This window comes from Colletotrichum higginsianum, chromosome 5 (assembly GCF_001672515.1).
Source record: "Colletotrichum higginsianum IMI 349063 chromosome 5, whole genome shotgun sequence".
NCBI lineage: Eukaryota > Fungi > Ascomycota > Sordariomycetes > Glomerellales > Glomerellaceae > Colletotrichum > Colletotrichum higginsianum.
In genome coordinates, this window is record NC_030958.1 from 3545521 (window position 1) to 3568860 (window position 23340).

At 58.2% G+C, this 23340-nt stretch overlaps 8 protein-coding genes across 8 annotated transcripts; 5 read left to right on the forward strand and 3 right to left on the reverse strand.

Moving 5' to 3' along the window:
• Positions 1-859: 859 nt before the first annotated feature.
• CH63R_07933 (uncharacterized protein) lies at positions 860-2259 on the reverse strand (the record flags this gene model as incomplete). The annotated part of the gene is made up of 2 exons (XM_018302907.1): positions 860-1663; positions 2218-2259. 2 exons carry the CDS (start codon positions 2257-2259, stop codon positions 860-862), a joined length of 846 nt encoding a protein of 281 aa, XP_018157685.1.
• Positions 2260-2563: 304 nt separating this feature from the next.
• On the forward strand, positions 2564-4818 carry CH63R_07934 (MFS multidrug transporter; the record flags this gene model as incomplete). Its single annotated transcript, XM_018302908.1, has 4 exons — positions 2564-2701; positions 2804-3091; positions 3275-4186; positions 4270-4818. The coding sequence occupies 4 exons, from the start codon at positions 2564-2566 to the stop codon at positions 4816-4818; spliced, it is 1887 nt and encodes a 628-aa protein (XP_018157686.1).
• Positions 4819-5337: 519 nt separating this feature from the next.
• CH63R_07935 (uncharacterized protein) lies at positions 5338-8198 on the reverse strand (the record flags this gene model as incomplete). Its single annotated transcript, XM_018302909.1, has 3 exons — positions 5338-6692; positions 6759-7611; positions 7680-8198. 3 exons carry the CDS (start codon positions 8196-8198, stop codon positions 5338-5340), a joined length of 2727 nt encoding a protein of 908 aa, XP_018157687.1.
• Positions 8199-11692: 3494 nt separating this feature from the next.
• On the forward strand, positions 11693-12201 carry CH63R_07936 (uncharacterized protein; the record flags this gene model as incomplete). Its single annotated transcript, XM_018302910.1, has 3 exons — positions 11693-11854; positions 11899-11948; positions 12003-12201. The coding sequence occupies 3 exons, from the start codon at positions 11693-11695 to the stop codon at positions 12199-12201; spliced, it is 411 nt and encodes a 136-aa protein (XP_018157688.1).
• A 2281-nt stretch (positions 12202-14482) lies between these two features.
• CH63R_07937 (Fungal specific transcription factor domain-containing protein) lies at positions 14483-17081 on the forward strand (the record flags this gene model as incomplete). Its single annotated transcript, XM_018302911.1, has 4 exons — positions 14483-16020; positions 16115-16189; positions 16257-16543; positions 16612-17081. The coding sequence occupies 4 exons, from the start codon at positions 14483-14485 to the stop codon at positions 17079-17081; spliced, it is 2370 nt and encodes a 789-aa protein (XP_018157689.1).
• A 439-nt stretch (positions 17082-17520) lies between these two features.
• CH63R_07938 (WD domain-containing protein) lies at positions 17521-18583 on the reverse strand (the record flags this gene model as incomplete). The annotated part of the gene is made up of 2 exons (XM_018302912.1): positions 17521-18033; positions 18095-18583. 2 exons carry the CDS (start codon positions 18581-18583, stop codon positions 17521-17523), a joined length of 1002 nt encoding a protein of 333 aa, XP_018157690.1.
• Positions 18584-20068: 1485 nt separating this feature from the next.
• CH63R_07939 (Metallo-beta-lactamase domain-containing protein) lies at positions 20069-20281 on the forward strand (the record flags this gene model as incomplete). Its single annotated transcript, XM_018302913.1, is given in 2 exon segments — positions 20069-20146; positions 20165-20281. 2 exon segments carry the CDS (start codon positions 20069-20071, stop codon positions 20279-20281), a joined length of 195 nt encoding a protein of 64 aa, XP_018157691.1.
• A 594-nt stretch (positions 20282-20875) lies between these two features.
• Positions 20876-22453, forward strand: CH63R_07940 (uncharacterized protein; the record flags this gene model as incomplete). The annotated part of the gene is made up of 1 exon (XM_018302914.1): positions 20876-22453. The coding sequence occupies one exon, from the start codon at positions 20876-20878 to the stop codon at positions 22451-22453; it is 1578 nt and encodes a 525-aa protein (XP_018157692.1).
• Positions 22454-23340: the final 887 nt, after the last annotated feature.

Below are 23340 nucleotides of genomic sequence, written 5' to 3' on the forward strand. Positions count from 1 at the left end.
GTTTCTTTAAGCGACCTGCATGCACCGAACTCCTCACGATGTAAGTGGACAGACAGTTGACCTCTCGCCAACGCAGTGATGAGTTCGGCAAACAGGGCAGTGGCCATAGTGACTTACACCACGGCATGGCGCTGCTCATAGAGGTCATGTTCGTCCACAACGCCGTTGCTTAGTTTAAACAAGACCAAAGATGGGAGGCATCATACTGATCTTAACTCTGTGTAAGTTCTTGGGGAGAGATGGCTTATATCTAAATCACGTCCTCGGCGCTGGTGACTAGGTTCTCTCTCACCCGGCTCCAATCTGTGTTTAATAAGCAGAGAGTGCCGCCTCCCCCCCTTGCATTGAATCTCAGTCACCAAATCAATCAAACACACATCATCTTACCCTGAAATCTCATCTCCTCTCATCCACATCGTAACCGTATCCGCTTCTCATCCCACTCGGCTCATCCATCTCTCTCTCACACAGACACACACACACGCTCAAAGCCTCACATCACTATTCCACTGAGAGCGAACGTCTACATCCATCATCCCCGTGAGATGCAATCCTCACCATGACTGAGCCGCAAACCTCCCCCGGCCAACGGTCGCCTGACGCCTCAGACGATGCCCCCTCAAAGTCGCTCTCATCACACCCACCACAAGCATCATCGCCGCCAGACACCCGCACCTCACCAAACTCACCCAGAACCAGACCCATCATCGCTCTCATCCCCGACGCATCCTACAACACCCTCGCCCAACTCCGCCTCATCACACCCCGACGGCCGCGCACCACCCGACGCCTCCTCCTCCCAGCGGCGCCGCCCGCCCCCCGGCGCCTCTCCGACGCCCTGCGCGCCTTCTCGACGCACCTAGACGACAGACGCGCGCGCGGGTTCGCCGTCGTCGTGTTCGCCATCCTCGCCAACCACGTGCGGCGGATGGTCCTGCCCGCGCTCGGCGTCGGCGGCTTCGGCGCGCCCATTGCGACGCTGAAGCTCGCGGCGGGGAGCCCCGCCATCTTCCTGGAGGAGGAGGTGCGCGCGGGCGTCCTCGGGAGGAACGCCGGGTGGGAGGGCGCCTGGAAGGTCGTCGGGGACGCGGTGGGCGGGTACGTCGTCGAGCGCGTCGCGGACGGCGGAGGGACGAAGACGAGGGGCCAGAGGACGGACAGGGACATGGTAGTGAGTACGGTCGTCTTTCTCGTCTGGGCCCTCGGGTGCGCAGAGTACGTGCACGCGAGGGCGGCCCACGCCGCGGCCGTCGGCATCGCGCACGTCAAGCTGCTCCTCGGCGGCCCGTCCCATCGACGGGCGCTGGCGGGGATCCTCTTCCCGCCCTCCGCCGCGGGTGTGCTGGCGGTCCTCGGGTCGCACCTGGAGCTGGCCTGCTACGTCGCGTACGGACTCCTGCCGCTGCTGTCCTTCGCGGCCGGGCTCGTCTTCAGGCGGGACCCCAGGCGCAGCAGGCCGGGGTTGGCGGTGCTGATGGCGGGCTGGGCCTGGGGCACGGGGTACGTGGCGCGGTACTCGAACAAGTACTACATCGGGCTGGAGATGAGCGGCCTCCTGCTCGTGGGGTGGTGGACTCTGGCGGCGACGGCGCTGTTCGGGTGGAGGGCTCTGAGGGCGCGTATCAGGGCGGCGTTGGGTGAAGATGGCCCCAGTTGATACGGGCTGGGTATGTAGTGAGTGTGTGGATTTCGATGATGCGAGCGAAGGAGCCGCTAAGTCTATCTTGAGGATTTTGTGTCTGAATAGGCCGAAACCCGCCTCGCACACTCACTCTCTTGAAGTCATGTCAGCAGATCGCCGCCGCCTGCCATGTGCCTATACCATCTCATCCAGCTCACATCTGCATACAGCAATTCATCCAGCCCCTGACACCGACCGTCACTGTCGTTTTCTCTTGTCTTAATCGTAGTCTTTGAATATCAAGACCGGGAGTGGACGGGAGGTGTGTGAATCCTGTTGATGAGTTGGACCCCAGCTGCCTAAATTCTCACCCTCATTCCCTCTCCATCCTCATGCAGTTAGTGCTTCGAACGACGCCAAGCATGGATTCTTTTTGCCATGTTCCTACACAGCTGGGATTCCTCCGCTGGGTCTCTGGACCAATTACGCATCGATCCATGACGTGTTTTTTTATCCTCGACGACCAAGTAAGCGCTAATCGTCACCGCTGAGCGCCAGGAACACACACACACACACACACACACACACACACACACACACTCATATCCCGAGTAAAAAGATGTGTTCTCTGGAATCATTCTACGCAACACAGATCAACTTCCGGTGAACCAGGCTCGTTCTTGGGGGACTCTGACGATCTGTGTCGATAGCCACGTGATTGAAACACTTGTTGGCCCCTCATTTCGTCCCATCATCGACGCGGTCTGGTCTAGTCTGTCTCACTCACCCGTGCTCTCATCCGCGATTTGTGAGCCTCCCACTCACTCACACTCGCTCTACTCACTTCCACTCACTTTCACAAACCTCTCACTCATCCTCACCCTCATCCTCATCCTCAACTCCTCATCATCAACCCCCTGGAGCATCAAAGCAGACATCATCATGGGCCCCCTCTACACCGCCCTCGTCCTACTCCCGACCCTCTGGATAGCCTCCCACCTCCGGTCTCTCTACAACAACTACCGCGCCGCCCTCCTCACAGGCCTCCCCATCATCATTTGCCCCTTTGACCCAGAGAGCGTAAGTCCAAACCCCCGGGCCCGGCCCCGGCCCCGGCCCGTCCCCCGTCCCCCGTCCCCAATCACCCCCAAAGACAATCCCTAAAGACGACAAACCACCCAGTTCATCATCGCCATCTTCTCCGTGCCCGCCCGGCCGCTCCTCAAGCGCGTCCTCCCGGCCCGCGCCTTCGCCGCCGTCGAGCTCACCATCTTCGGCTGGGAGTTCCGCGACAAGGCCGCCGTGCACGCCCGCGTCGGCCCGGCCTTCGTCGTCGTCACGACGGGGCTGAACCAGCTCATGTGCGCCGACCCGGCCATGGCCCACGCCATCCTCGCCCGCCGCCGCGAGTTCGTGCAGCCGGCCATCTCCATCAAGGTTATGAGTTTTTTGGGCATGAACATCCTGACGGTGAGTTTTGCCTTTTTGAGACGTGTTGTTGTTGTTGTTGTTGTTGTTCTTGTCGTTGCTGTTGCTGCCCTCCTCGTTGCTGTCCTCCGTGCCGTCCTTCTTGTTGCTGTTCTCCTCGTTGCTGTATCGTGACTGCTCTTCTTCTTCCTCCCATCTTCGATCCAAGCTCACGACAACCCTCAGTCCAACGGCGAGTCCTGGTCCCGCCAACGCCGCATCGTCGCCCCGGCCCTCAACGAGCGCATCAGCCCGGACGTCTGGAGGGAGACGGCAGAACAAGCGACCTTCCTCGTCGACCTCTTGCTGTCCCCACCGTCCTCGCCCTCCTCCTGTTCCTCCTCCGAACCGTCACCCCCGCACACGCCCGGCACCTCCGACACCATCCCCGGCCTCCGCTCCGTCGCCATCAACGTCCTCACCCGCATCGCCTACGGCCACCGCAAGCCCTTCGCCCTCCCCTCCCTCCCGCGCGACCCGCGCGCGCCCATGTCCTACGTCGACGCCATCTCCCTCGTCACCCAGCTCCTCGTCCCCTCCGCCTTCGTCCCCGCCTGGCTCCTCCGCCTGCCCGTCATGCCGCGCCTGCTGCGCACCCTCGGCGCCGCCCTCGCGAGGATGCCCGCGCTGACGGCGGACATGCTCGACCAGGAGCGCCGGCGGGCCGCGGAGCAGCAGCAGCAGCAACAGCAGGATACGACGGCCACGGGGGGAAACCACGCGCCGGACACCATCATGAGCATGCTCGTCCGCCTCTCGGACCAGGAGAAGAAGAGCCAGGCCGCCGCCGCCTCCGCCTCGGGGGACAAAAAGACCGCAGCGGCCACCGCGAACAAGACGTACCTCACCGAGGACGAGATCGCCGGCAACCTCTTCATCTTCACGGCCGCCGGCTTCGACACGACGGCCAACACGCTCGCCTACGCCGTCACCCTCCTCGCCGCCCACCCGGAATGGCAGGCCTGGATCCGCGCCGAGATCGACGCCGTCCTGGGTCCGCCGGGGACCCAAGACGACGACGACGATGACGGAAAACATGAGGAGTTGCCGGACTACGCTACGGCATTCCCGAAACTGACGCGGTGTCTCGCCGTCATGGTAAGTCTACTCGATTCCCCTCGATCCCAACCACACCCTCTCCAAGCAAAGAGATACTAAAGACACCACGCCCGAAATAACAGTATGAGACCCTACGTCTCTTTCCGCCCCTGACCCATCTCATGCGCTCCAACGAGACAACCCAAACAATGTTCTACCATTCCACCACCGACACGTCATCATCATCATCACCATCATCTTTCACCCTACGCGCCCCCTGCGCCATCTACATCAACACCGTCGCCCTGCACACCTCCCCCTCGACCTGGGGTCCAGACGCCCTCACATTCAACCCAGCCCGCTGGCTCCAGCCCTCCGTCTCAGGAGACAACGACAGCGAGGCACCGCAGCAACAGCAGCAACAGCACCTCATGACCCCGCCGCGCGGCGCCTTCCTCCCCTGGTCCGGTGGCCCCCGCGTGTGTCCGGGCCAGAAAATGTCCCAGGTCGAGTTCGTCACCGTCATCGCCACGCTCTTCCGCCGGTGCGCCGCCGAACCCGTCCCGAGGGAAGGGGAGAGCATGCCGCAAGCGAGGCAGCGGCTGTTGGACCTGACGCAGGACAGCCAGCCCATTCTAACGCTGCAGATGAACCGCCCTCAGGATGTGCGTCTGAGGTGGTCGAAGAGGTAGATTAATCCGTGTTGATTGGTATAAGCATTAAGCCACGTCATTGAACAACGAGTCTGTTGAGCACGCGAGTGAGTAAAGGATATCCAGAGTTCTATTAGTTATGGTTCCATGCAAAACTTCTCCACTCGTCACTTCAGTAGACCCCTTTTTAGCCACGCTACCTAGCGAGTCCCAAAATCCTGTTGACGCCGTCCCACCAGTCATTACGCGTGCCTGGTCAGTATGTTTCGTTCATCTAACGCCGTCCTTCCCTGCCTCATATCGAATATCCTGTATTTCTTTTGGCTTTCTGCCGACTAGAACCCATCCAGCCTGCCCGGTGGCACGACGGCTTCGCTTGTCAAAATCACTGTTGCTGGCCCATGCCCGAGTCCATTGGTTTCGCAGAGAAATAAGCAGTTCTATAGGCTACCTTCTCGCGCGGCGTTTGGTTTGTCGCAGTTTCGACGGCGTCGCCGATCTAGTTAACGCCCCGTAATCACGATAGTGCCGAGGTTGTCAAAACGACTGCCGGCCTCTTCAGCCAGCACGGTTCCGCAGACTGCTCGCCTTACCGAATCCCGGAAGCCACTTGCGCTTCTGTTGGGATGGACCGCCACCACTGCCTGTGTTGGCCGTTGGCGTCGTCTTTGGGGAAGCAGGCGTCCCGTTCGTCACGGGCGTATGCGAAGCGTGCGTTATTGATGCCATGGGTGTTGTGGGCATAGCGGGAACCCCGTTATTGAGAGGCACTCCCTCGTCAGAGCTGCCAGAGCGGGCAGGTCGTGGGTTCCGCATTATGGGAGGTGGTGTCGCGCTGGCCCGATCCTCATCAACGACATGGGACCGTTGAACCCACGATGGGACACCCATGGAACCCACTGTCGCTACCACCGACGGAGGTGGCACGGCCGCCGGACACGCCGTAGACACGAGCTCCACCTGGGCTGTTGTCGTCCCGCCGCCGATGGACCGCCTGAAAAAGTTCAGACGATGTCCACGAGACGCCGATGTAGTCGAGGGCGGGTAGTGGCTCTCCTTGGATCGGGTCCCGGGTCTCAACTCTGGACTGTGAGTCGTGTTGGCGACCGACTCGGCTAGCTGAACCATTTGCGCGTCGACGCTATTGCGCCGTGATCCGCTCCGGGAGGGTGACTTTTGCAGTTTTCCGTTGACCGGAGGGTGTTTCGAGGACGTCGGCCCGGTCTTTGCGCCGAGGCTCGACCTCCGGTTAGGCGGTGAAGGCTGCTGGGCTCCGTCGGGGAAGAGAGATTCTTGTGCCGACATGAGGTCTTGCGCATGATTGCTGTGTTGTGCCACAAGGCCAGGGACGTCAAAGACACCTCCGGCAGAACCAAAGATAGCGTGGGTGTTCCATCCTCCGGCGGACGTCGGGAAGCTGAAAAGGTCCGGAGACGCGCTTCTGTTTTGCTCCTTGTACCTCGGGTCTTTGCCCTGCTGCAGCCAGATGTCAAGGCTGGAGTCCAGCGAGTGAACAGAGTCTCCGTCCGAGTCCCAATCGACATCCCGGTGACTGGAGATTGTGGTTTCGCCTGCTGATCTAGGGCGAGGGATCGATGGCTGGCTCGGGTCTAGAGAAGTTGGGCCGGATATTTCTTTGCGGTCCACAAATGTAGAGGCCGGAGGCTGCTGAGACACCGACGCGCCTCCCTGGTGCTCCCCCTCGTCGCCCTTGGAGGTACCGTCGGAAACGGACCGGTAGCTGCGCTGATCCGATATGCCTCCTCGTTGCTTAGAAAGGGTATCGTTGGACGCCTTGAACCTGCGAAGTGTCGACGTGGAAATGGTATCGGGCGTGGGAGGCAAGACTTGCTCGCCGGATCGTGGGGACGGCGCGTCCGTCGTCACTTTGCGCAAAGAAACCCGCCTCGCCTCTTTGACATGCGCGTGCGATTGTCCTCTACCCGCCGACGGAGACTGGTCTTGGGCCAGTATATTACCCAAATAAGCATGGTCGAGCCTCGCCAGCGCCTGCAGGTGAGAGGTGTGGTCGATGATGTCGTTGATGGACTGAAACTGGCCTGGGCCAGGCGTACGGCCAACAGAGTTGGATCTGGTGGGTCGACTCGACCTCGTCGACGTTGTGGTAGGTGGCCGTGAAACTCCAGATTGGTTACTGTCGTACGACGGTTTGCGAGGCCGAGAAGGGGGCGCGGCGCCATCCGCCGAGTTCGTCTCGTCGGCGTTGGCGTTGGCGATGACTGTCCGGTCCTGGTCGTCCCTCTCGCCGTACACGCTTACAAAGGAACTCTCGCTGAGGACGCTGAGGCTCGGGCTCGTCATGGTGTTGACACGGCGGGCGTCGGCATCTTCGGCCTCGGCCGCGAGCCTTGGCAAGCTGAGAAGGCTACCGCGCGAACTTAGGTAGACCTTGCGCAGGTTCTCCGTGTTCTCGGTGCGATCCGATATGAAGCTTGGCATACGGTTGAGAGTCTTGGCATCTTGCTCGAGCCGGGCTAGGTTCGCTTCTCTGGGCCTCGGCGTCGGGCCGTCGAGGCGAGACTCGAGCTCTTCGAGAGCCAGAACGCCGGCCGCATCGATCTGCCGCACCATTTCCCGTTCCTTCAAGAGGGTCGCAACCTGGGCCTCGAGCGTCACTATCATCTGAACTGCCTCCTGTACGGCCTTGTCTCGTCTCTCCAGCTCGTCCAACAAGCTGTCGTTCACTTCGTCCATCTGCGCCTTGTCGGCCTCGAGGGCGTCGATGCGCTCCTCGAGAGCGTTCTGTCGTTCGCGTCGGTGGAAGAGCTCGAGCTTCAGGTCAAAGTTCTGTTTGTGCAGCGTGGAAACGGTCTGTCGAGGACGATGTCAGCAAGGGGTTTGGAGGGACAAAATGGCATGGGATACGCCAAACTACTCACGGCCTCCATCTCCTTGGCACCCAATCCCGTCTTCTTTGCGGCATCTGCATTGCCGCCACTCGACCCAGGCCGGCGCCCGTCCGAAGAGTCGCCCTTGGCAGGAGAGCTCTGTGCATGTCGTGCAGGAAGATCCATGGAAGCGCTCATTTCTTGGGCTGCCCGCGCCGCGGCCAGTCTCTCGGCCTCCTCCCTTCTCTTCTGCAGCTTGTCTTGCAGGTAGCTGGATGCCGCCGTGGCCTGTCGTCCGGAATCAGAGACCCTGTCTCTCGACACAGCGGAACCTGGGCGGGAGGCCACGGTGGAGGGCGCGCAAGAGCTGTGGTGGAATCTATGAGGGGGGTGAGCGCTGGAGGGTCGCGAAGAGGTGACAAAGTGCGAGGTCGAGCTGTTTGCGCTTCGAGGAGTGGCCCGGGTTGCATTGGTAGTTGTACTAGATCTCGATGAAGGGCGAGGATAGACGGGGGAGGCATGGGACCTTTCGCGGTCGCGCGACTGTGTCCGAACAAGATGGGAGTCCATCTTTGTCGTGCGTCAAAGAAACAAACAACGAGCGGTGCGCAGATTCAACCGACCCGGGGCAATTGGCCTGACCCTGAACTTTGTGTTACCAGAGGACCCGAGCCTTTCGGGCCCTGGAGTCAAAGAAGATCAAAGTACGGCAGTAAAATTGAGGTGGCCAGAGAAAGCGAGATCGAGAGAGAGTGAGATGCCGGATTGGGGCGACGGCAAGCTGGCGCAAACGGGATGATGCTTGCCGAGGGGCGCAGGATTACCCGATGGCAGTTTGCGTTCGGGCCAGCGCAGCTGAGGAGGGTACAACGGGCTCGAAAAAGGAGGGAAATCGATAGGTTTAGGTAGGACAGAATCCCTGGATGGTACTTTCGGGTCGTGGGCGGTGATGATGGATGGGGATTGCGCTTTGATGGTATATCGAAAGCTGCTATTGCGCAGGAACAGGAACAGGAACAGGCCTGAACCTGGTGTGCTGCAGCGTACGTTGGAGCGAGGTTGGAGCGAGGCGACGCTACGGAGGGCGGGCGACAAGTGGTGAGCCGGGTTGGGCAAGGCGTGCCCGCTGAAAGCGTGAACCTTGAGGCTAATCGTCTCTAGCTTTTCTTGAAGTGTGGCTCTCCAGGCCGTCTAGACACGATGGTTGTTGCGTTGGGTCGGAAGGGCTCGCCATGGACCGATGGACGGATGGGAGATCAGCGAAGGATGTCGGAGAGGTCGACGTCGTTGGATCGGCAGTCAGTTGGGTATATTGGTACAGCGTTGGGCTGGGTGCGCGTCACAGTCGGTAGCCCAGCTTGGCAGCCCGGCACGGGGTTTCCGTCGCGATGGCGCAGGAATGTCTCAAGCGACAGCGGGTGGTGATGCTGGAATGTCTCGAGCTGTGGCACAAGCGAAGTGAAGACGAAGCAGGGCGAGCTGACGGAAGTGGCTGGGACTGCAGGGGGTTGATGGGAAAGTATACTTGGATATCGTATGGTCTGATGTATCTGGAATGGAAGCGATGGATGCCGATGGTGTCGCGTGGGTGTTTGTCACCGTTAACGTCGTCGTCGGCCAGCGATGATTCAGCGTCATGAAGACGAGGACGAAGTCAAAGACGAAGGTGAAGGAAGACGAGGAAGAGGGTCGGCGAATGGGGCAAGAAGAACCCTCACTGTGCTCTTTCTGCGTTTCTCCTGTCGCTCTGCCTCTCTCCCTTCTCTCGCCGTCGATTCTGTACCCTAGAAACCTGAAGAATCAAACAATTACACGGCGATTGGTCGACAGGGCTATCGCGGGGAACCAATTGAAGCGTCGAGCAGCGAACAGAGCGACGGGATACGCCCGATGGTCGAGATGACGGACTGGGAATTGGAATTGGAATCGTAGCTCTGACGGCGACTCGCGGAAGGAAAGAGATAAACAGGGAGGTGCCGACGACGGAAACCGTACATTTCTCTCAAATCCCCCGGTCGGCGGTCGGTGGTCGCCAGTCGGGAGGGAGGAAGGACGCAAGTCGGGAAGTAGGAGGAGGAGGCGATGCAACGAGACAGAGTGATGAAAGTGACGAGGAGGGGTGGTGGTGGTGGCTGCAGGGGGGAGTGACGACCTGCAGATCCCACCTGTTGGTTGGTGAAGCACTCAACTCCAAGAGACTACGGTTGCAGGGGTCGAGGTGGGGGAGGACGGCCGGGGCGAGTGTTGGTGGTTGGTGATGTTGGTGATGTTGCGTAGGGTGGATGTTTGCTGGAGGAGGACAGACAAAGAAAGAAGTATGATGAGGATGCGTTGTGGCTGAAGTGAGGACCAGAGTGGGTGAGTGAGTGAGTGAGCGAGTGAATGAGTGGATGGCGGATGAGTGAGATTAGAGGTCATGAGTGAGATGTGAGCTGTGAGCTGAGCCGTGAGGTTGCTGCCATTGGGGTTGTGAGACACCAGCAGAGCACCACCCATGGTAATTGACAACTGACAATTGATGATGATAAAACCGACAATAGTCATGAGGGCACATCATGTTCCTCTCTCGCTCTGCCATTTGTGCCGTTCCCCCATCTGTCCGGTGCCCTCACTCTCCCAGCCCGACGAACTCCAATCCACACATTGACCAACTCATCACTTAGACCGTCCACAGCCCAGGAACAGGAATAGCATCGCCCCGAGGGAGATTGCCTGGCGTCCAGCTCGTCGCTGCTAGTGCCCCCCCGGCCGCCACCCGCAAGGTCGCTATTTACATTTGTATGAGTCGCTAGTTGCTGTCTAGCAGCACTCGGGATGAACACTCACCCATGATCGTCTTCCCACCGAGTCAGGAGCATCTCTGGCCGTTTTGTCTTTGGATTTGGATGGAAGCCTGGTTCACTACCACTCAAGGTGGAGAGGCAACTCTCTCTTTCTCGGGCAGCAATGAGGCATCATCTGAAGTTCCTCCGACCCATCAGGTCACATCACCCCTCCCTTCACCAACACGGTCACGTCAATCTTGCATCCCTCCCTCCCATGCGGACGGGCGGGCGCCAACTACGGAAGCCTGAGCCGGACTATTGGTGCCGTTGGAGCTCGAGCATCCTGACGGCACGTTCTTTGGCGCCGCTTCGAAGCAGCACCAACTCGGTCTGAGCTCTCTCTCATCCCACTCACAAACAACAGTTGAGCTAATGCAGCCAGGAAGCTCTTGTGCACACATCCACACACCAAAAGCAGAGGGTGACATCCAATCTATCCATTTGCCCCAAGCTGCTACCCCTGCCTCTACCTCCTGCATACTCCTCCCCTCCCAATGCCCAATGACGGGCCATTCCGGCGTCGTGGGAACAGGGTCGTTCCCGGTCCCCGGCTGCAGGCTGACGCTGCCGCAAAAGGGGTAAGGGGGGGTTGGTTGCATGCTTGCTTTTTCTCCTATTATTCCTTGTTCCTTCCTTCTTTCTTTACAGAGTAGAGAGGGGGAGAGAAAGGGAAACATTGCTTTTGAATCAAGAACGCCTCAGATATGGAGAGGGGGGAGGGGGGGCTGGTGTTGAAGACACTTTGCTGGCCTTTCCGCTGAGTATCCAAACAGGACGCTACACGGAGCCGAGATTGATTCTACGCCCGAAATGCCATCAACCGATACCGCAGATCCAGGGTCTTGGCAGCAGTGCAGCCGCTTTCCCTCGTCAAAGCGTACATGCACGACGTTCTGTGGCTGCCTGTCGATAGATGCCCCGATAACGCAGACCCGTTACGAGGTCGTATCGGTTGACTGCCGGTACGCCTACATGATATGGACTGAGATGTGTAGCATAAGTCAAGACCGACGGCGTGAATAGCGCCATCCGATCTCGATGCCGTCCACCACCGGAGGCCCTTTTTGCTCTGCGCCGCCTTCTCCATGCTGCTAGCACACGGAGGGACGCACACAGACTACCCAAGGAACGAAATACAGGGAAAATAGAACCGAGACTACCACAGAGCCACCAACGACGAAGAGTCCGCACAGAGTTCCGTCGCGGCTCAAAGAAATCCTCGTGTGACGAGAACCCAACATGCCCAGCCGGCTCCCGGATGGCGGCCCGCGGGAGCGTGTGACAGCAGGCAAACATGCATGCCGAAGCATCGCTGGACATGGCCGCATCCGCGGATGGAACCTCGACCACACAGTCGGCAGCGGCCGGTACCACGCAGCATCTCATCCTGCCCGTGAACATGTATGACCGGCAAGTGAGCACACTCTCACGTTTCACTGACGCAGACTCGTCACCAGAACCCTCACGACGAGACAGCCTCCTCTGGTGATCAGCTGTAAGATTTGGTCAGCTCGAGACAGGGTTACAGATGCTCGTACTCAAAATGGAGCGCGAAGGACCACCACTGCCGGCCGCCGACTATGAATATATATATCCCTGTTGCCGGCTCTGTCCGGCTTGCCAAACGTGAACGCGACGCCACACGACCCTCCCAGTCTCCCGGCATGACAATGTTTGCCTTCAATTTCACCCCAAGGACTCTTGATGCGCGGATCGCGCAATGGGATCTCTACTTTATCAGGGCGTAATTTGCATGAGTTGAACGCTCAACCGAGGCTGCGCGTTCTCGAATCCGTCTGGGCACCCACTCATCCCCAGGTCATGCAAGCACTTTAACAACGCTCCAGGATCCCATCACCCCTTGCCGAGCCCCCCCGTCTCCATACTCCCTTAAGCTTTTCGTAGTCCACATCCTGATGTGTGGGCCAAAGCAGTACATCGGGACAGTGATGGCCCCGAGAACCCCCAGGGATGATTGCAAAGGTGTCCATTGCGCCGCCATAGTTAATCGAGCTGGTCAGCGGCAACGGTCGAGTGACTGAGCCCGAAAGATATGAAGCCGCGCCCCGCCCCGAGAAACAGTCGACGGCGTGGGTAACACCGACGAGATTGGCGTCCGGGAACGCAAAGTGGCCCTGGCAGAAGGGGCCACGACGGTCATCCAGTGCCAGCGGTCCGGGTGTGCGCCCACTTGAGCCGAAGAAGACGCACGACACGATGGCTGATGTGACAGGCAGGCTGAGGACAACGAGCCGGTACTCGGGCTGGGTCCAACAATAATCACGGCGGGGTGTTTCTGATAAGAGACGAGAGTTCCCTCGAAGAAGCCGGTTTACCTGAAAAGTTCTGTGCCCCCCCCGTATTGTTGAACATATTCAAGCCAGTCGGAATTGAAGATGTACGGAGGAGACGTCACAAAGGAGCCAAACGTGGCGTGGAGGCTTGGTAGAAGTATATGCCGAGGAACGCGCCATTTACCAAGAGCATCCACACAATGTTCGGCAAGCAGAGTGCTTGGGCCGTCTCCTTGTAGAAGACAACAGTCTGCTTTCCGTCCGGCTTGAAGTAGAAGACTTTGAGATTGCGGCGCCATGTCCGTGGCCCGAAGACTTTGGGCTGCAGAGCTGCAGAGTGTGGCTCTCCCGTATCGAAGCTCGGAACACCACTTCCGTGTCGTTGCTCCTATTGACAATGCCGTCCCCGTTGCTCCTTGAGCGAACTGCGCCCTCTATCGTAACGAAACGCGTCACTTAGTCCACTTGAAGGTCTCGAAGACGCGAACGCAACTTGCTGGCGGCGTCACCCGACCGGTCGTACTTGGTCCGTGGAAGGACGTCACTAGCATGGGCGAGAGATTGACAACTCTTCGCCATACCTCTGGGATCAGAGCTCAGTATGGGAATCAAAACGACGGAGCACGCCCTGAAGCAGTTGCGCCCGTTCCATTATCATGGTCCACCATTGGATGGACTTTTCTTATCAGGCGTCTCGAGTATGCGTGCATTAGGTTCGTCGTCTTTGAGGGCCGTATGCTTGATCATAGTGGGTTCACCGGGTAAGAAGGTTGCCAATGTTGATACACACCGACAAGACTTAGATTGCAAAGTTGACATCTTCTCGCCGCGTGAAGCGTCACAGATCGAACCAAGTCAACCCAAACGGGAAAACTCAGAGTTGTGAAGCCGGCTAAGATCGGTCTACAGTCAAAACATAGACAGTGTGTACATCAACTAAACAAAGCGATGGACCTGTAACCTGATTAGTTTTTTGTTTCTCTGATACTAACAAATTTCGATCCTCCCGTGCTTGCTGCCCACCAAGCCATTGATACGCAACAGTGTTTCAGAACCGTACGACTGAGTTCTGAGTTGCTGTCGGTCGTGGCTCGGCTTGACCGGGATCATCGGCTCGGCTCAGACACATCAAATACCGTGGCCATTGCCGTCCAGGTTCCGGAGAATCGTTGGCAGCAGACGACGAACAGATTGGCACTACCTCCCGTCACCTTCGGCCCCAGGAACGATCCTCAAGGCGAGGAATTGAAGAGACTGACCATTCACCGATAGTAGTTGGCAAGACGACGACGTCTCTGCAACCTGACAGGGTCGATGACTGATGCACCGTCATGGCCACAGGAGAAACAACTGCACGATGTCCAACTCGCGACTCAGGACTCCCTTGCCGGTTTCCGGTTTGCTCACAAGCGTCTCCAAACGCGAGGGGCCGGCGGTCTGAGCATCACCGTCCAGTCTGTCCTCCCAGAAACCTTTTGGAACAAAAGTCAATTTGTCGTATGACGCCTGAACTCTGTTTCGGAACGTGTAAATGTAACGACGGCAAATCCTCACAACAACACGCTTCGGCATCTCACCGTGCCAAGCCGATACTACTTACACCTCAGCTTCCCGAACAAAGCCCCATCCGCCGGTCCGCCTAGTGGAGAAGATACTGACCGAATTCTGAGCCGTGACGGGCCTAGTCACAAACCGTATATCGAGACTGACTTGGCACGAATAACGGCACCCGGCAATGTCGTCGTCGTACGCGACGAACCCCGCACCCGCACCCGCACCTGCACCCGCACCATTCGACTCAGCCACCGGCCCCGGAGGCGCGGTGTTGGCCAAGAGGCGGCGGATCAACTACGCCTGCAACTACTGCCGCAACCGCAAGACGCGCTGCGACGAGCAGAAGCCCTCGTGCCGGGCCTGCATCGCCGCCGGCATCGAGTGCGTCACCACCGACCGCCGGCGGCCGGGCGTCGAGGTCCAGCGCCACGAGACCAAGCGCCGCGCGTCTCGGACGTCGACGTCAACGTCGACGTCGTCTCTGGCCAGTTCGCTCCCGGCCGCCAAGACGTCGTCGTCCCCGCACTCGCCTCCCCGGGAGGGCGGGGCCGAACCAGCGCCGCCGGCCGAGGTCCCGAAGACGAAGAAGGTTTCCCCGTCGGAGAGGCTCCACCGCGGCTCCGTGGCCTGTCGTATCGATCCGTTATCAAGGGACCAAAACGTCGCCGCCGTCCCCGAGGACGAGGACAACTCGTCGACAACGGCTCAGCCGCCGGCAAAGTACCAGGGAAAGCTCCCCGTCGTACGCCCCAGCCGCGGGAGCAACTCGGTCGAGATCCTCGCTGACTGGTTGGACCTCGCGGCCCGCCGGCTGGGCATCCAACAGAGACGCGGTCTGCCGTCGGGCCCGGAGAATCCCCCGTCTCATCGCGTCCGCGGCCTTCTCTCGTCCGAGCCCCTCCCGTTCCCTCCCAGAGACGTCGCCCATCAGCTCGCCTCGCGCTACCTCGACGGTGCGAACCTGGTCTACCCTCTCGTCAACCGGGACCGTTTTCGACAGGACCTCGACACGGCATCGGAGCTCGGCCCGATCAACTTTGCGGAAACCCGAGGCATCGCCGCCCTGGCGACGGTGTACCTGGTGCTGTGTGTGGGGTTCGCTTCCGAGTCGTTATCGGAGCCGCCCCTCGATGCGAGGGACTACGTGTCGTACTGCAAGGCCCTCCTCGGCCACCTCGTCACCACAAACGACGTCGATACCGTCAGGGCGATAGTGTTGCTGGCCTTGTGCCTTCAGTGCTACGACGACTGCGCGGGCGCCTGGAACGCCCTCGGGCTCGGCGTGTCCATGGCCACGTCGCTGGGCCTGCACAAGCCTCGCAGCGGCGAGGGCTGCCGCCGCAGCCGCACACACAAGAGGCTGGATTTTGTGGACGACGAGGAGCGGAGGAGGTTCTGGCTCGGCATATACGCCTTTGAGAAGTTCTTGGCCTTCGAGATGGGCCGCCTCTCCTCGATCGACGACGAGGAGTGCTACCCGGCCCGCGTCGAGATTCCCGCCGGCAACGGGACGTCGTCCAGGGACAAGGCGTTTTCTGTGACGGTCGACCTCGCCAGGATCCTTAGTGAGATCGGACGCAAGGCGGTCTTGGTCAGCCGCAAAGAAGACGGTCTTCGGGACGGCTGTTTGCAGGACGTCATTGTCGAGAAGATCGAGACGACTGGACAGGCTCAGTTGCTTCTGACGAGATGGGGCGAATCAGTACCGGACGAGTTGAGGTATGTAACTATTCACGAGATGGTTGGAACGTGGTCCCAAGGTACTTGAACTCGGCGGCTTCGAGAAAGGCTGACAGTGCGTTCCGCCGTCCAGGCCAATATCGGACATCCTGATCGGCTCGAAAATATGCCCCTTTGCGTCCTTCATCTCCATGCACTACAACAACGCGTACGAAGCTCCACGAACCCCCTTTAATTTTGAATCATCAGCGAAACACACTAAATTACTCCCGTAGACTCGTGATCCTCTCACGCAACAGTCTCCTCATCAGCGAAGAGGCCATCACCACCGGCGCCGACATCATCTCCAAGGGGAAACCGTGGGACTACATGATGCGCAACGGCCAGTCCCTCGCGGCCAACTCGGCGCGGAAGATGCTGAGGATCGTTGTCGAGGCGGTGGACTCCAAGTCGAACACGGTCCTGCCGAGTTTGCTGAATCCGCTCCACGCGCTGTCGACGCTGGCGATGCATGTCATCACGCACCCGGACTCTCGCATCTCGACCATGGATCTTCATGTGAGTTTTTCTTTCTTTTTTTCTCTTCCTGTAGCGCGGCTCCCGCTCCTCCTTTGGTGCGACGGTGAAGAGCTCACGTCTGCATTTCAAAGTTGATCCAGAATTCGTCGGACTCGATGAGGGAGATCTACATCAGGCTCCGAGGTGACGGGTTGCTGGACCTCTTGCTGCGGAAGCTCGACTTTCTCCTACAAAAGGGACTACCGCCGTCCGTCGGATCAAGCTACCGACACACCAACGGGCTGCCCACGCACGTCCCGAGGGCCGGGGAGACGCCCTGCCACCGGACGCCGGAGTACGCGTGGTCGGGCAGCGGCGATAACCGGCTCCTAGAAGAGGATTGTCCCGTCCCCACGGGGGGCCCGACGATACCCTGCTTCAGTCAGGGTCACGCCGTCGCCGACGGGAGCGAGTTCGGGTTCGACTCGTACGGCGCCATGTCCGTGACCGGAGACGAGTGGTCCCCGAGCGGGTCGGACGGGATCGGCTGGGACTGGGCCTGCTTCTCCCAGTTCCTGTCCGGGCAGTTCCAGGTGCATTAATTACCGTTCTCCAACAAAATTCGGTGTAATCTCGCTTTGTGGGCATAGAATCCGTGATATCAGATTTTGAAGTCATCTACGGCCTCTTATGATGTCACAAGGAGGATGCCCGTTTAGCTGAACAGGCCGTGATGCAACCATTCGCAGCTGCGTGGTTCCGGTAATTTCGAGTTGTTATATTATTACAGTAACCGAGGACAGCATGCCTCCCCCTCTCCGTACAGGTTCCGATCAGCACTGCCGACGGTCCAGTTTCCACTCCGGCCGGCAAGATCCGGATGAACTCGGATATCCGGCCGTAAGCCGATTCCGGCAGCCTCCCTACATCGCTTGACGTTTTGTCATCGTTCGCTGTTACATGTGCAAGTTTGTGCGCATGTTTCCTTTCTGTAATATGTATACCGTAGATGCCCTGGCCGGATAAGGCAACAAAGTGCATCTAAGCGTCTACGACTGTAAACCTTAGATTCAAGTTTGCGACCTTCATGTCCGTCTCCAGGTCAAACGCTCCGCTCGCTCCCCACACCACCACCTCCTTTATTCTCTTCGCACCCATTTCCTCTCTATGCTGGATCAGAAACCATGCCGTTGAAGCTCCGTGGGCACTGCCAAGGATCGCGCGTCCCTCGGGCGAGTCCATTGAGAACGTCACCCGCCCATCCCAGCCCGGGACCTGCGGATACTTCGCTTGGCGCATGGTCTCGATGACAGTGTCGAAAGTCGGGGCGAAGTAAATATTAGCACGGAAGATGACCTTGAGGCTGCCGAACTCGACACCAACAGCCTGGCAGCTGTCCCGCCACTGGAAGTAGGCGAGGTCGGACAGCGTGTCCAGGTCAGGGACGTCCCCTACACCATCTTCCTTCTTCTGATACGTGGGACTCCAATTTGAGTCAAAAATGAATGCGCCGTCGTGCGGACCGGCCACATTGTAGTATCTCGCTTCCGTCGGCTGCAAGATGGAGGGAATCAGTACAGTGAACAGAGCCTGAGCTCTCCAAGTCTCTACTCACCTCCCCCTTACGCCCGTCTTTATACTCAAACTCTTCATTGTGGACAAAGCGGTAGAGTGCGAGTTTCTCTTTGTCTACTGGGAATTCCGGGTCTTTGAATGCCACATCCAACTTGTTCCCGAACTCGGGCTTTCGAACCTTCTGCCCTTCTTGCAAGGGAATCCAGGGCGCTTGAACATAAGGCGTCCACCCCCAATCGAACAGTTCGTCCGGGCTCGGGTATGGGCTGGCCCATTTTTTCGCGTCTTCGTCATTCAGGGAAAAGAGGCTATTGAGCCACTCGCCCTTCTTAACGCGGCCATCGTAACCTTTCCCAAAATCAGGGATTTCTAGTTTCACTCTCTTGGTAAGAACCGGGTCTGGTGCGACGTGCGTGGGGTTGACTGCCGGTTTGGGAGATGCGACGACAGGAATTAAGTGAGCCAACAACGAGAAGAACACTACACACAGACTCCTCGATCCAAAAGAGGGAATTGTTTTCACCGTCATTGTGATCGACGGCGGAAACGGGTGGGAGGACGGAGCTGCGATGCTGTGGACGCGCTCTAAACGAGTGTGGTAGAAGTGTGTTCAAATGCCAGCGGGAACGCGCGCGTTCCGCGGCCGTGAGCCTTTTCAACGAAAACGGAAGTGAAGAGTGACGGACTCCGCGCGTTCCCCGAGCTCTAGCATGGAGCAGCAGAGCATAGACTTGTATAGTGCCATGGAACTCTAAGCTAATCGTCCAGAGAAGCCACACGGATCCCATTACGGAGTAGCCCGTCTCTCGGATAGGCTGCCGTGATACCGGTCAACTCTCCTCGCCCTCTGCATGGACACACCTTGTAGTCGGCCGGTGGGATGGCCTGCACGCCCCCGAGGCGCCCCGGACAAGGCCCGACTTTTCGTGAATGCGAGAGTACAGTTTTAACTATTGCAGAGATGGACTGACGAAACGCGGTTACAGTATTAGAGTCGTTTCCATTTTCTACTCACAATCTAGTTGCCATGTTAGGAAGCATTGATGTGTTGATGGCCCTCTTCTGTTCACCATTTCTAGACTCCACTTGCAATTGGTCCCTTTTTTTTGTGGCCAACTCTTAAGGGTGGTGCTGTGCTGATGATACATTTTATATTTGAAATGTATTATTCGGGTGCGTTCCGTCATTCTAGTACGATGTATACTGGTTCCGACACAGGATATGGCCCTAGGAAGATAAGGATCAGCACAGGAAGCAAACTTACTCAAAACAATATACCTTGCTTTAAATTAAGTGATTAAACCTATACCGGAACGGATATTGACGTCGCACGGGCTCCACCGCATCTCACTGCCACCTTCAGCCAAACCATCACCACCCCAGCCCCAGCAGCTAAACCCCGGTAACCTGACAAACTATCTGCCAAGTCATATTAAGTTCGTTAATGTCCCCCTCCAGTCACTCACCCCTTCGCCGTCATCTTCTCCCTCGCCTCTTATCCGCCACCACGTCGGACCACCATCGGCGTAAGGGACTGGGCAGTCCAGAAGTTCCTTTGCTTGAAACTCGCAAAACAGTTCCCAGCCTTCACTAACAGACCAATCGAGCTGCCTTTCCTCTCCTATAGCACGAAACAGCGGAATCATACTGTAGCATTTCGCTCTTCATCAGCTGCTTCTCTCTTTACCTAAACCTCTCTCATCCAAAACAACCCAAGCAACCAGGGACGGAAAAGGCTCACTACAGTAAACCTACCTGCCATAACTTCTAGTCGCCCATGCCATACCCCTATCCAGCACTGAAGATCTTGCTGCTGAGGACCTTCAGAGCACCTTCGTCGCTTGCGTCGCCGTTGATGGTCTGAAAGGTTTACACGGGGCACGCCTCGTCTCCTGGCAGGACGAAGAACGAGTGGCTGCAAGGGACCGGGATTGCCGGGCTCGGGGCGACAGTTTGGCTACCGAGCGCCGGCACTGAGTCCTGGCTCGAATTCCTCGAGCTGGTGACCAAGCCGATGCCGCGACGCGTCGCCCCCGACTACGCGCTGTACGTCGAGACCTTCAGCGCCTCTGAGGATGTCGTCCATACGCGTGTACGTCTCCCTTTGAAGGGGACCATCAAGACCAAACGCGCCGACTTTCACACGCCCGCTGAGATCTTGATCCCATTGACTCATAGGTTTTCGGGTCTGTTCAATTTCACATCTTCTACCACGTACTCGGACTAAAGACGTATGGCCCGGCAGCCTTATACACCACCAATATGACCTTTGTAGCTGAGGTTAGAGAACCCTGGTTACGGTGTGCCGTGCAGGTTGCAACCTTGATTGATTCACAACTGATCTTCCCACTCTAAAATGCATACCACCGAGCTGGACCAAAAACGAGGTGGGCCGGCTACAGCTTTCATAGGGCTGCAAAAACTTTGTTCCATTATCATCCAGCGGCCTCTGGCAACTTTCACCCTGACTGACTGACTGACGGACGACTTCTGTGAGAATCAACAACTTCTTGTCGACGCTGTCCGTATCGATAAGCTTGTACGTTGCTAGCTGGGGCTTCGCTTACGTGCCAAGCTGCAAACGACCTGATTCGGAATCGTGAGCCGACATCTGCCTAGAATGCGAGATGGCCTTGTTGAGAATAGTCCCGAGGTCTGGTTAAAATATCGAGGAAGTGCAACCAACAGCCTGATGGTTTCTCTCTCTCTCGTCTTTTATCCCCTTTCCCCAGTCTCGGTCCTACTGTCTACATGCCACCCCGTTGTTTGCCTCCCACCCAAACCCTACTCATCCACGTCACGCCGACTCTCTATTGTTGCAATGGGATACTCGGAGGTTTGGTGCCAGCTTTGTGGTGTCGGATTCAACATCGGACGCCTGCGCACTCCGGAAGAAGTTCGAGACCCGCCCGCACTATCTTCCCAGCTGCTCCTCGACTTCGAACGCTACACGAGGAACGCACGTAACAATGCGATGCACCGCTGCGACCAAGTCGTCGACGGCGTGGAGGGCTGCACAATCCTTAAGCACACACTGCCAGGTAGACCATACGAGGAAGAAGAGCACATCCCAGGCCCGGAATGCACCGACGGATCTGGCTACCACGGACACAGAATCTCCTTGCAGGAGATGCACGGCTGCTGCACCTTCCAATGCCTGATTCCCAAGACGGACGACTGGCACTCCCAAGACGACGACCAGGAGTTCGAGAGACGCGGGCAGTACTACCTCAGCGGCCCCTCCGACCACATGCCGTCCACGGACATGCACGATCCCGGCACGTTCCCCGAGCGACATGACTCCGACACGCCCTTGGTGAGCGAGGAAGACGTGAACAGGAGGGCCATGCCGTTCCACACCGCCTGCTTCGAGGTGTTCAAGCGTGCCTCGCTGCACAGGACCGGCGGCATCGACATTCACGGCCTGGTGGGCTGGTTCCGTCTCGAGGCCGACCACATACGGTGGTACCGGTCCCCGCGCTCCGAAGCCGTCCGCCGTGGACAGAACCAGTGGTGGTATCACAACAAAGGGGACGAGCACCTCGCCGCCAACCCGTGCTTCGTGCCCGGTTTGCAGGATATCTTGAGGAAGACCTACACGAAGAACCCCGTGCCCGATGATGACTGGGAACGAAGCGTCACTGGCACCGACGCCTTGGCGCCGTTTCACGGGAACGGCAAAGACAGGCTCGCTGTGTTGCCCTGCGAGCTGCGCCTCCAGATCCTCGGCGAGCTGGAGTCGCCGGACACCGGGAACCTCTGCCTCGCCTCCCCCGCGTTCCGCAACCTGCCACAGTCCATCTTCCGCAGCATCCTTCTGCGCACGAGGCCCTGGCTATGGGAGGCGTGGTGCACGCTGCCGTACTCCTTCTGGGCGACGACCACGTCTTCCTTCCTGGAGGTGCAGAACGAGAGGTTCAGCGAAGCGTACAACGCCTTCAACGACGCAGCCGACGCCCTGCTCGAAGACGACGACATCGACCTGACGGATTCGCAAGAGCAGGGGATTCTGTCCCTCAAAGTGCAGGCCGCGGAAGCCCACGATGGCATGGACGCCTGGCAAAAGGATGTCGACGTCGATGCGCTGCCGCCCGCGCAGACGGACTGGCGGGGCATCTTCATCGAGACCGAGAGCCGGCAGGCCGAGATCCTGGGCTTGGCGAACCGGAAGCGGATCTGGACGGACTGTGAGGCGATTCTGGACCAGATTGAGAAGTATTGGCGTGAGGGGGCCATTCAGCCTGCGACCGAGTGGCCGGAGAGCGAGTGGACGGATACTGAATCGGGCAGTGAGTCGGGGAGTGAGTTGGAGAGTGAGTCGGAGAATGATTCGCAGAGTGAGTCGGCACAGAGTCCGAGAAGCTCTGATGAGGGCTCAAATGAGGGTTCTGATGCATAATGTCAGCTGCTTCTGCATCATGAACAAGCATCTCATAAACTGTGTTTTTTTCTATGCCAGGGTCGCAGGAGGGATGGGTAGTGAACATCAGACAAGGTTTCCGCTTTCACCTCGAGAGTCACACTGCTCGTCGGCGACTTCTAGTTCTGAAGGATCTCATCTCGAACGGTTTGCTACAACAGAGCTGGCCCCTGGGTCACTCAAGCGATGTGAGTTGCATATGACGAAAAAAGAAGACACTAAAGTGTCGTTTCCACAGTCTCGAAGACTTCCTAGCTATAGCCTGATATGGTTTCGACAAGCGTATAGCTTACGAAACATTGCTCTGAGAGACGTTGAAACTCCAGTCGGCCCCGGGTTAGGCGAGGCAACTTTGACGAGTCCCGATGTTTGCTAGACTTTATACCCCTCAAGCTACGCTGAAGTGACCTGGTAAGTAAGAGTTTGACTCGAAGAAAATTGGAAAGTCGACGTCTAGTCATATCCAGCGATGACACCCAGATTAAAGCAGGTCTTGACAAGAGGATGAGCCTACAAGTTATATGCAGTCAACACAGCGGGATACTCTGGCCCCCATCAGTAATCCAAAATTCCATCCAGGGATTCTGCAGACAACCCACACACATAGGAAAACCCCCGAAATGAGCATGTCTTATCCCAGTAGCCAAGGGTCCAGCGTCTATCAATCAGGAAGTCAAGACACGATTCCTCTCTGCCAAAAGGGAAGTCTTCAGCGACGGCTTGATGTTATTGGTGCGTATGCCCGGTTGACTTCTCCACTTCCCCAGACAATCCTTTTCGCGGGAACCGGCATGGAGGCGCGCGCTCGAACATGGGGAAGATCCATCCCCATGTCCTACCTATGCAGCGCGCGGCAAGACGGACAT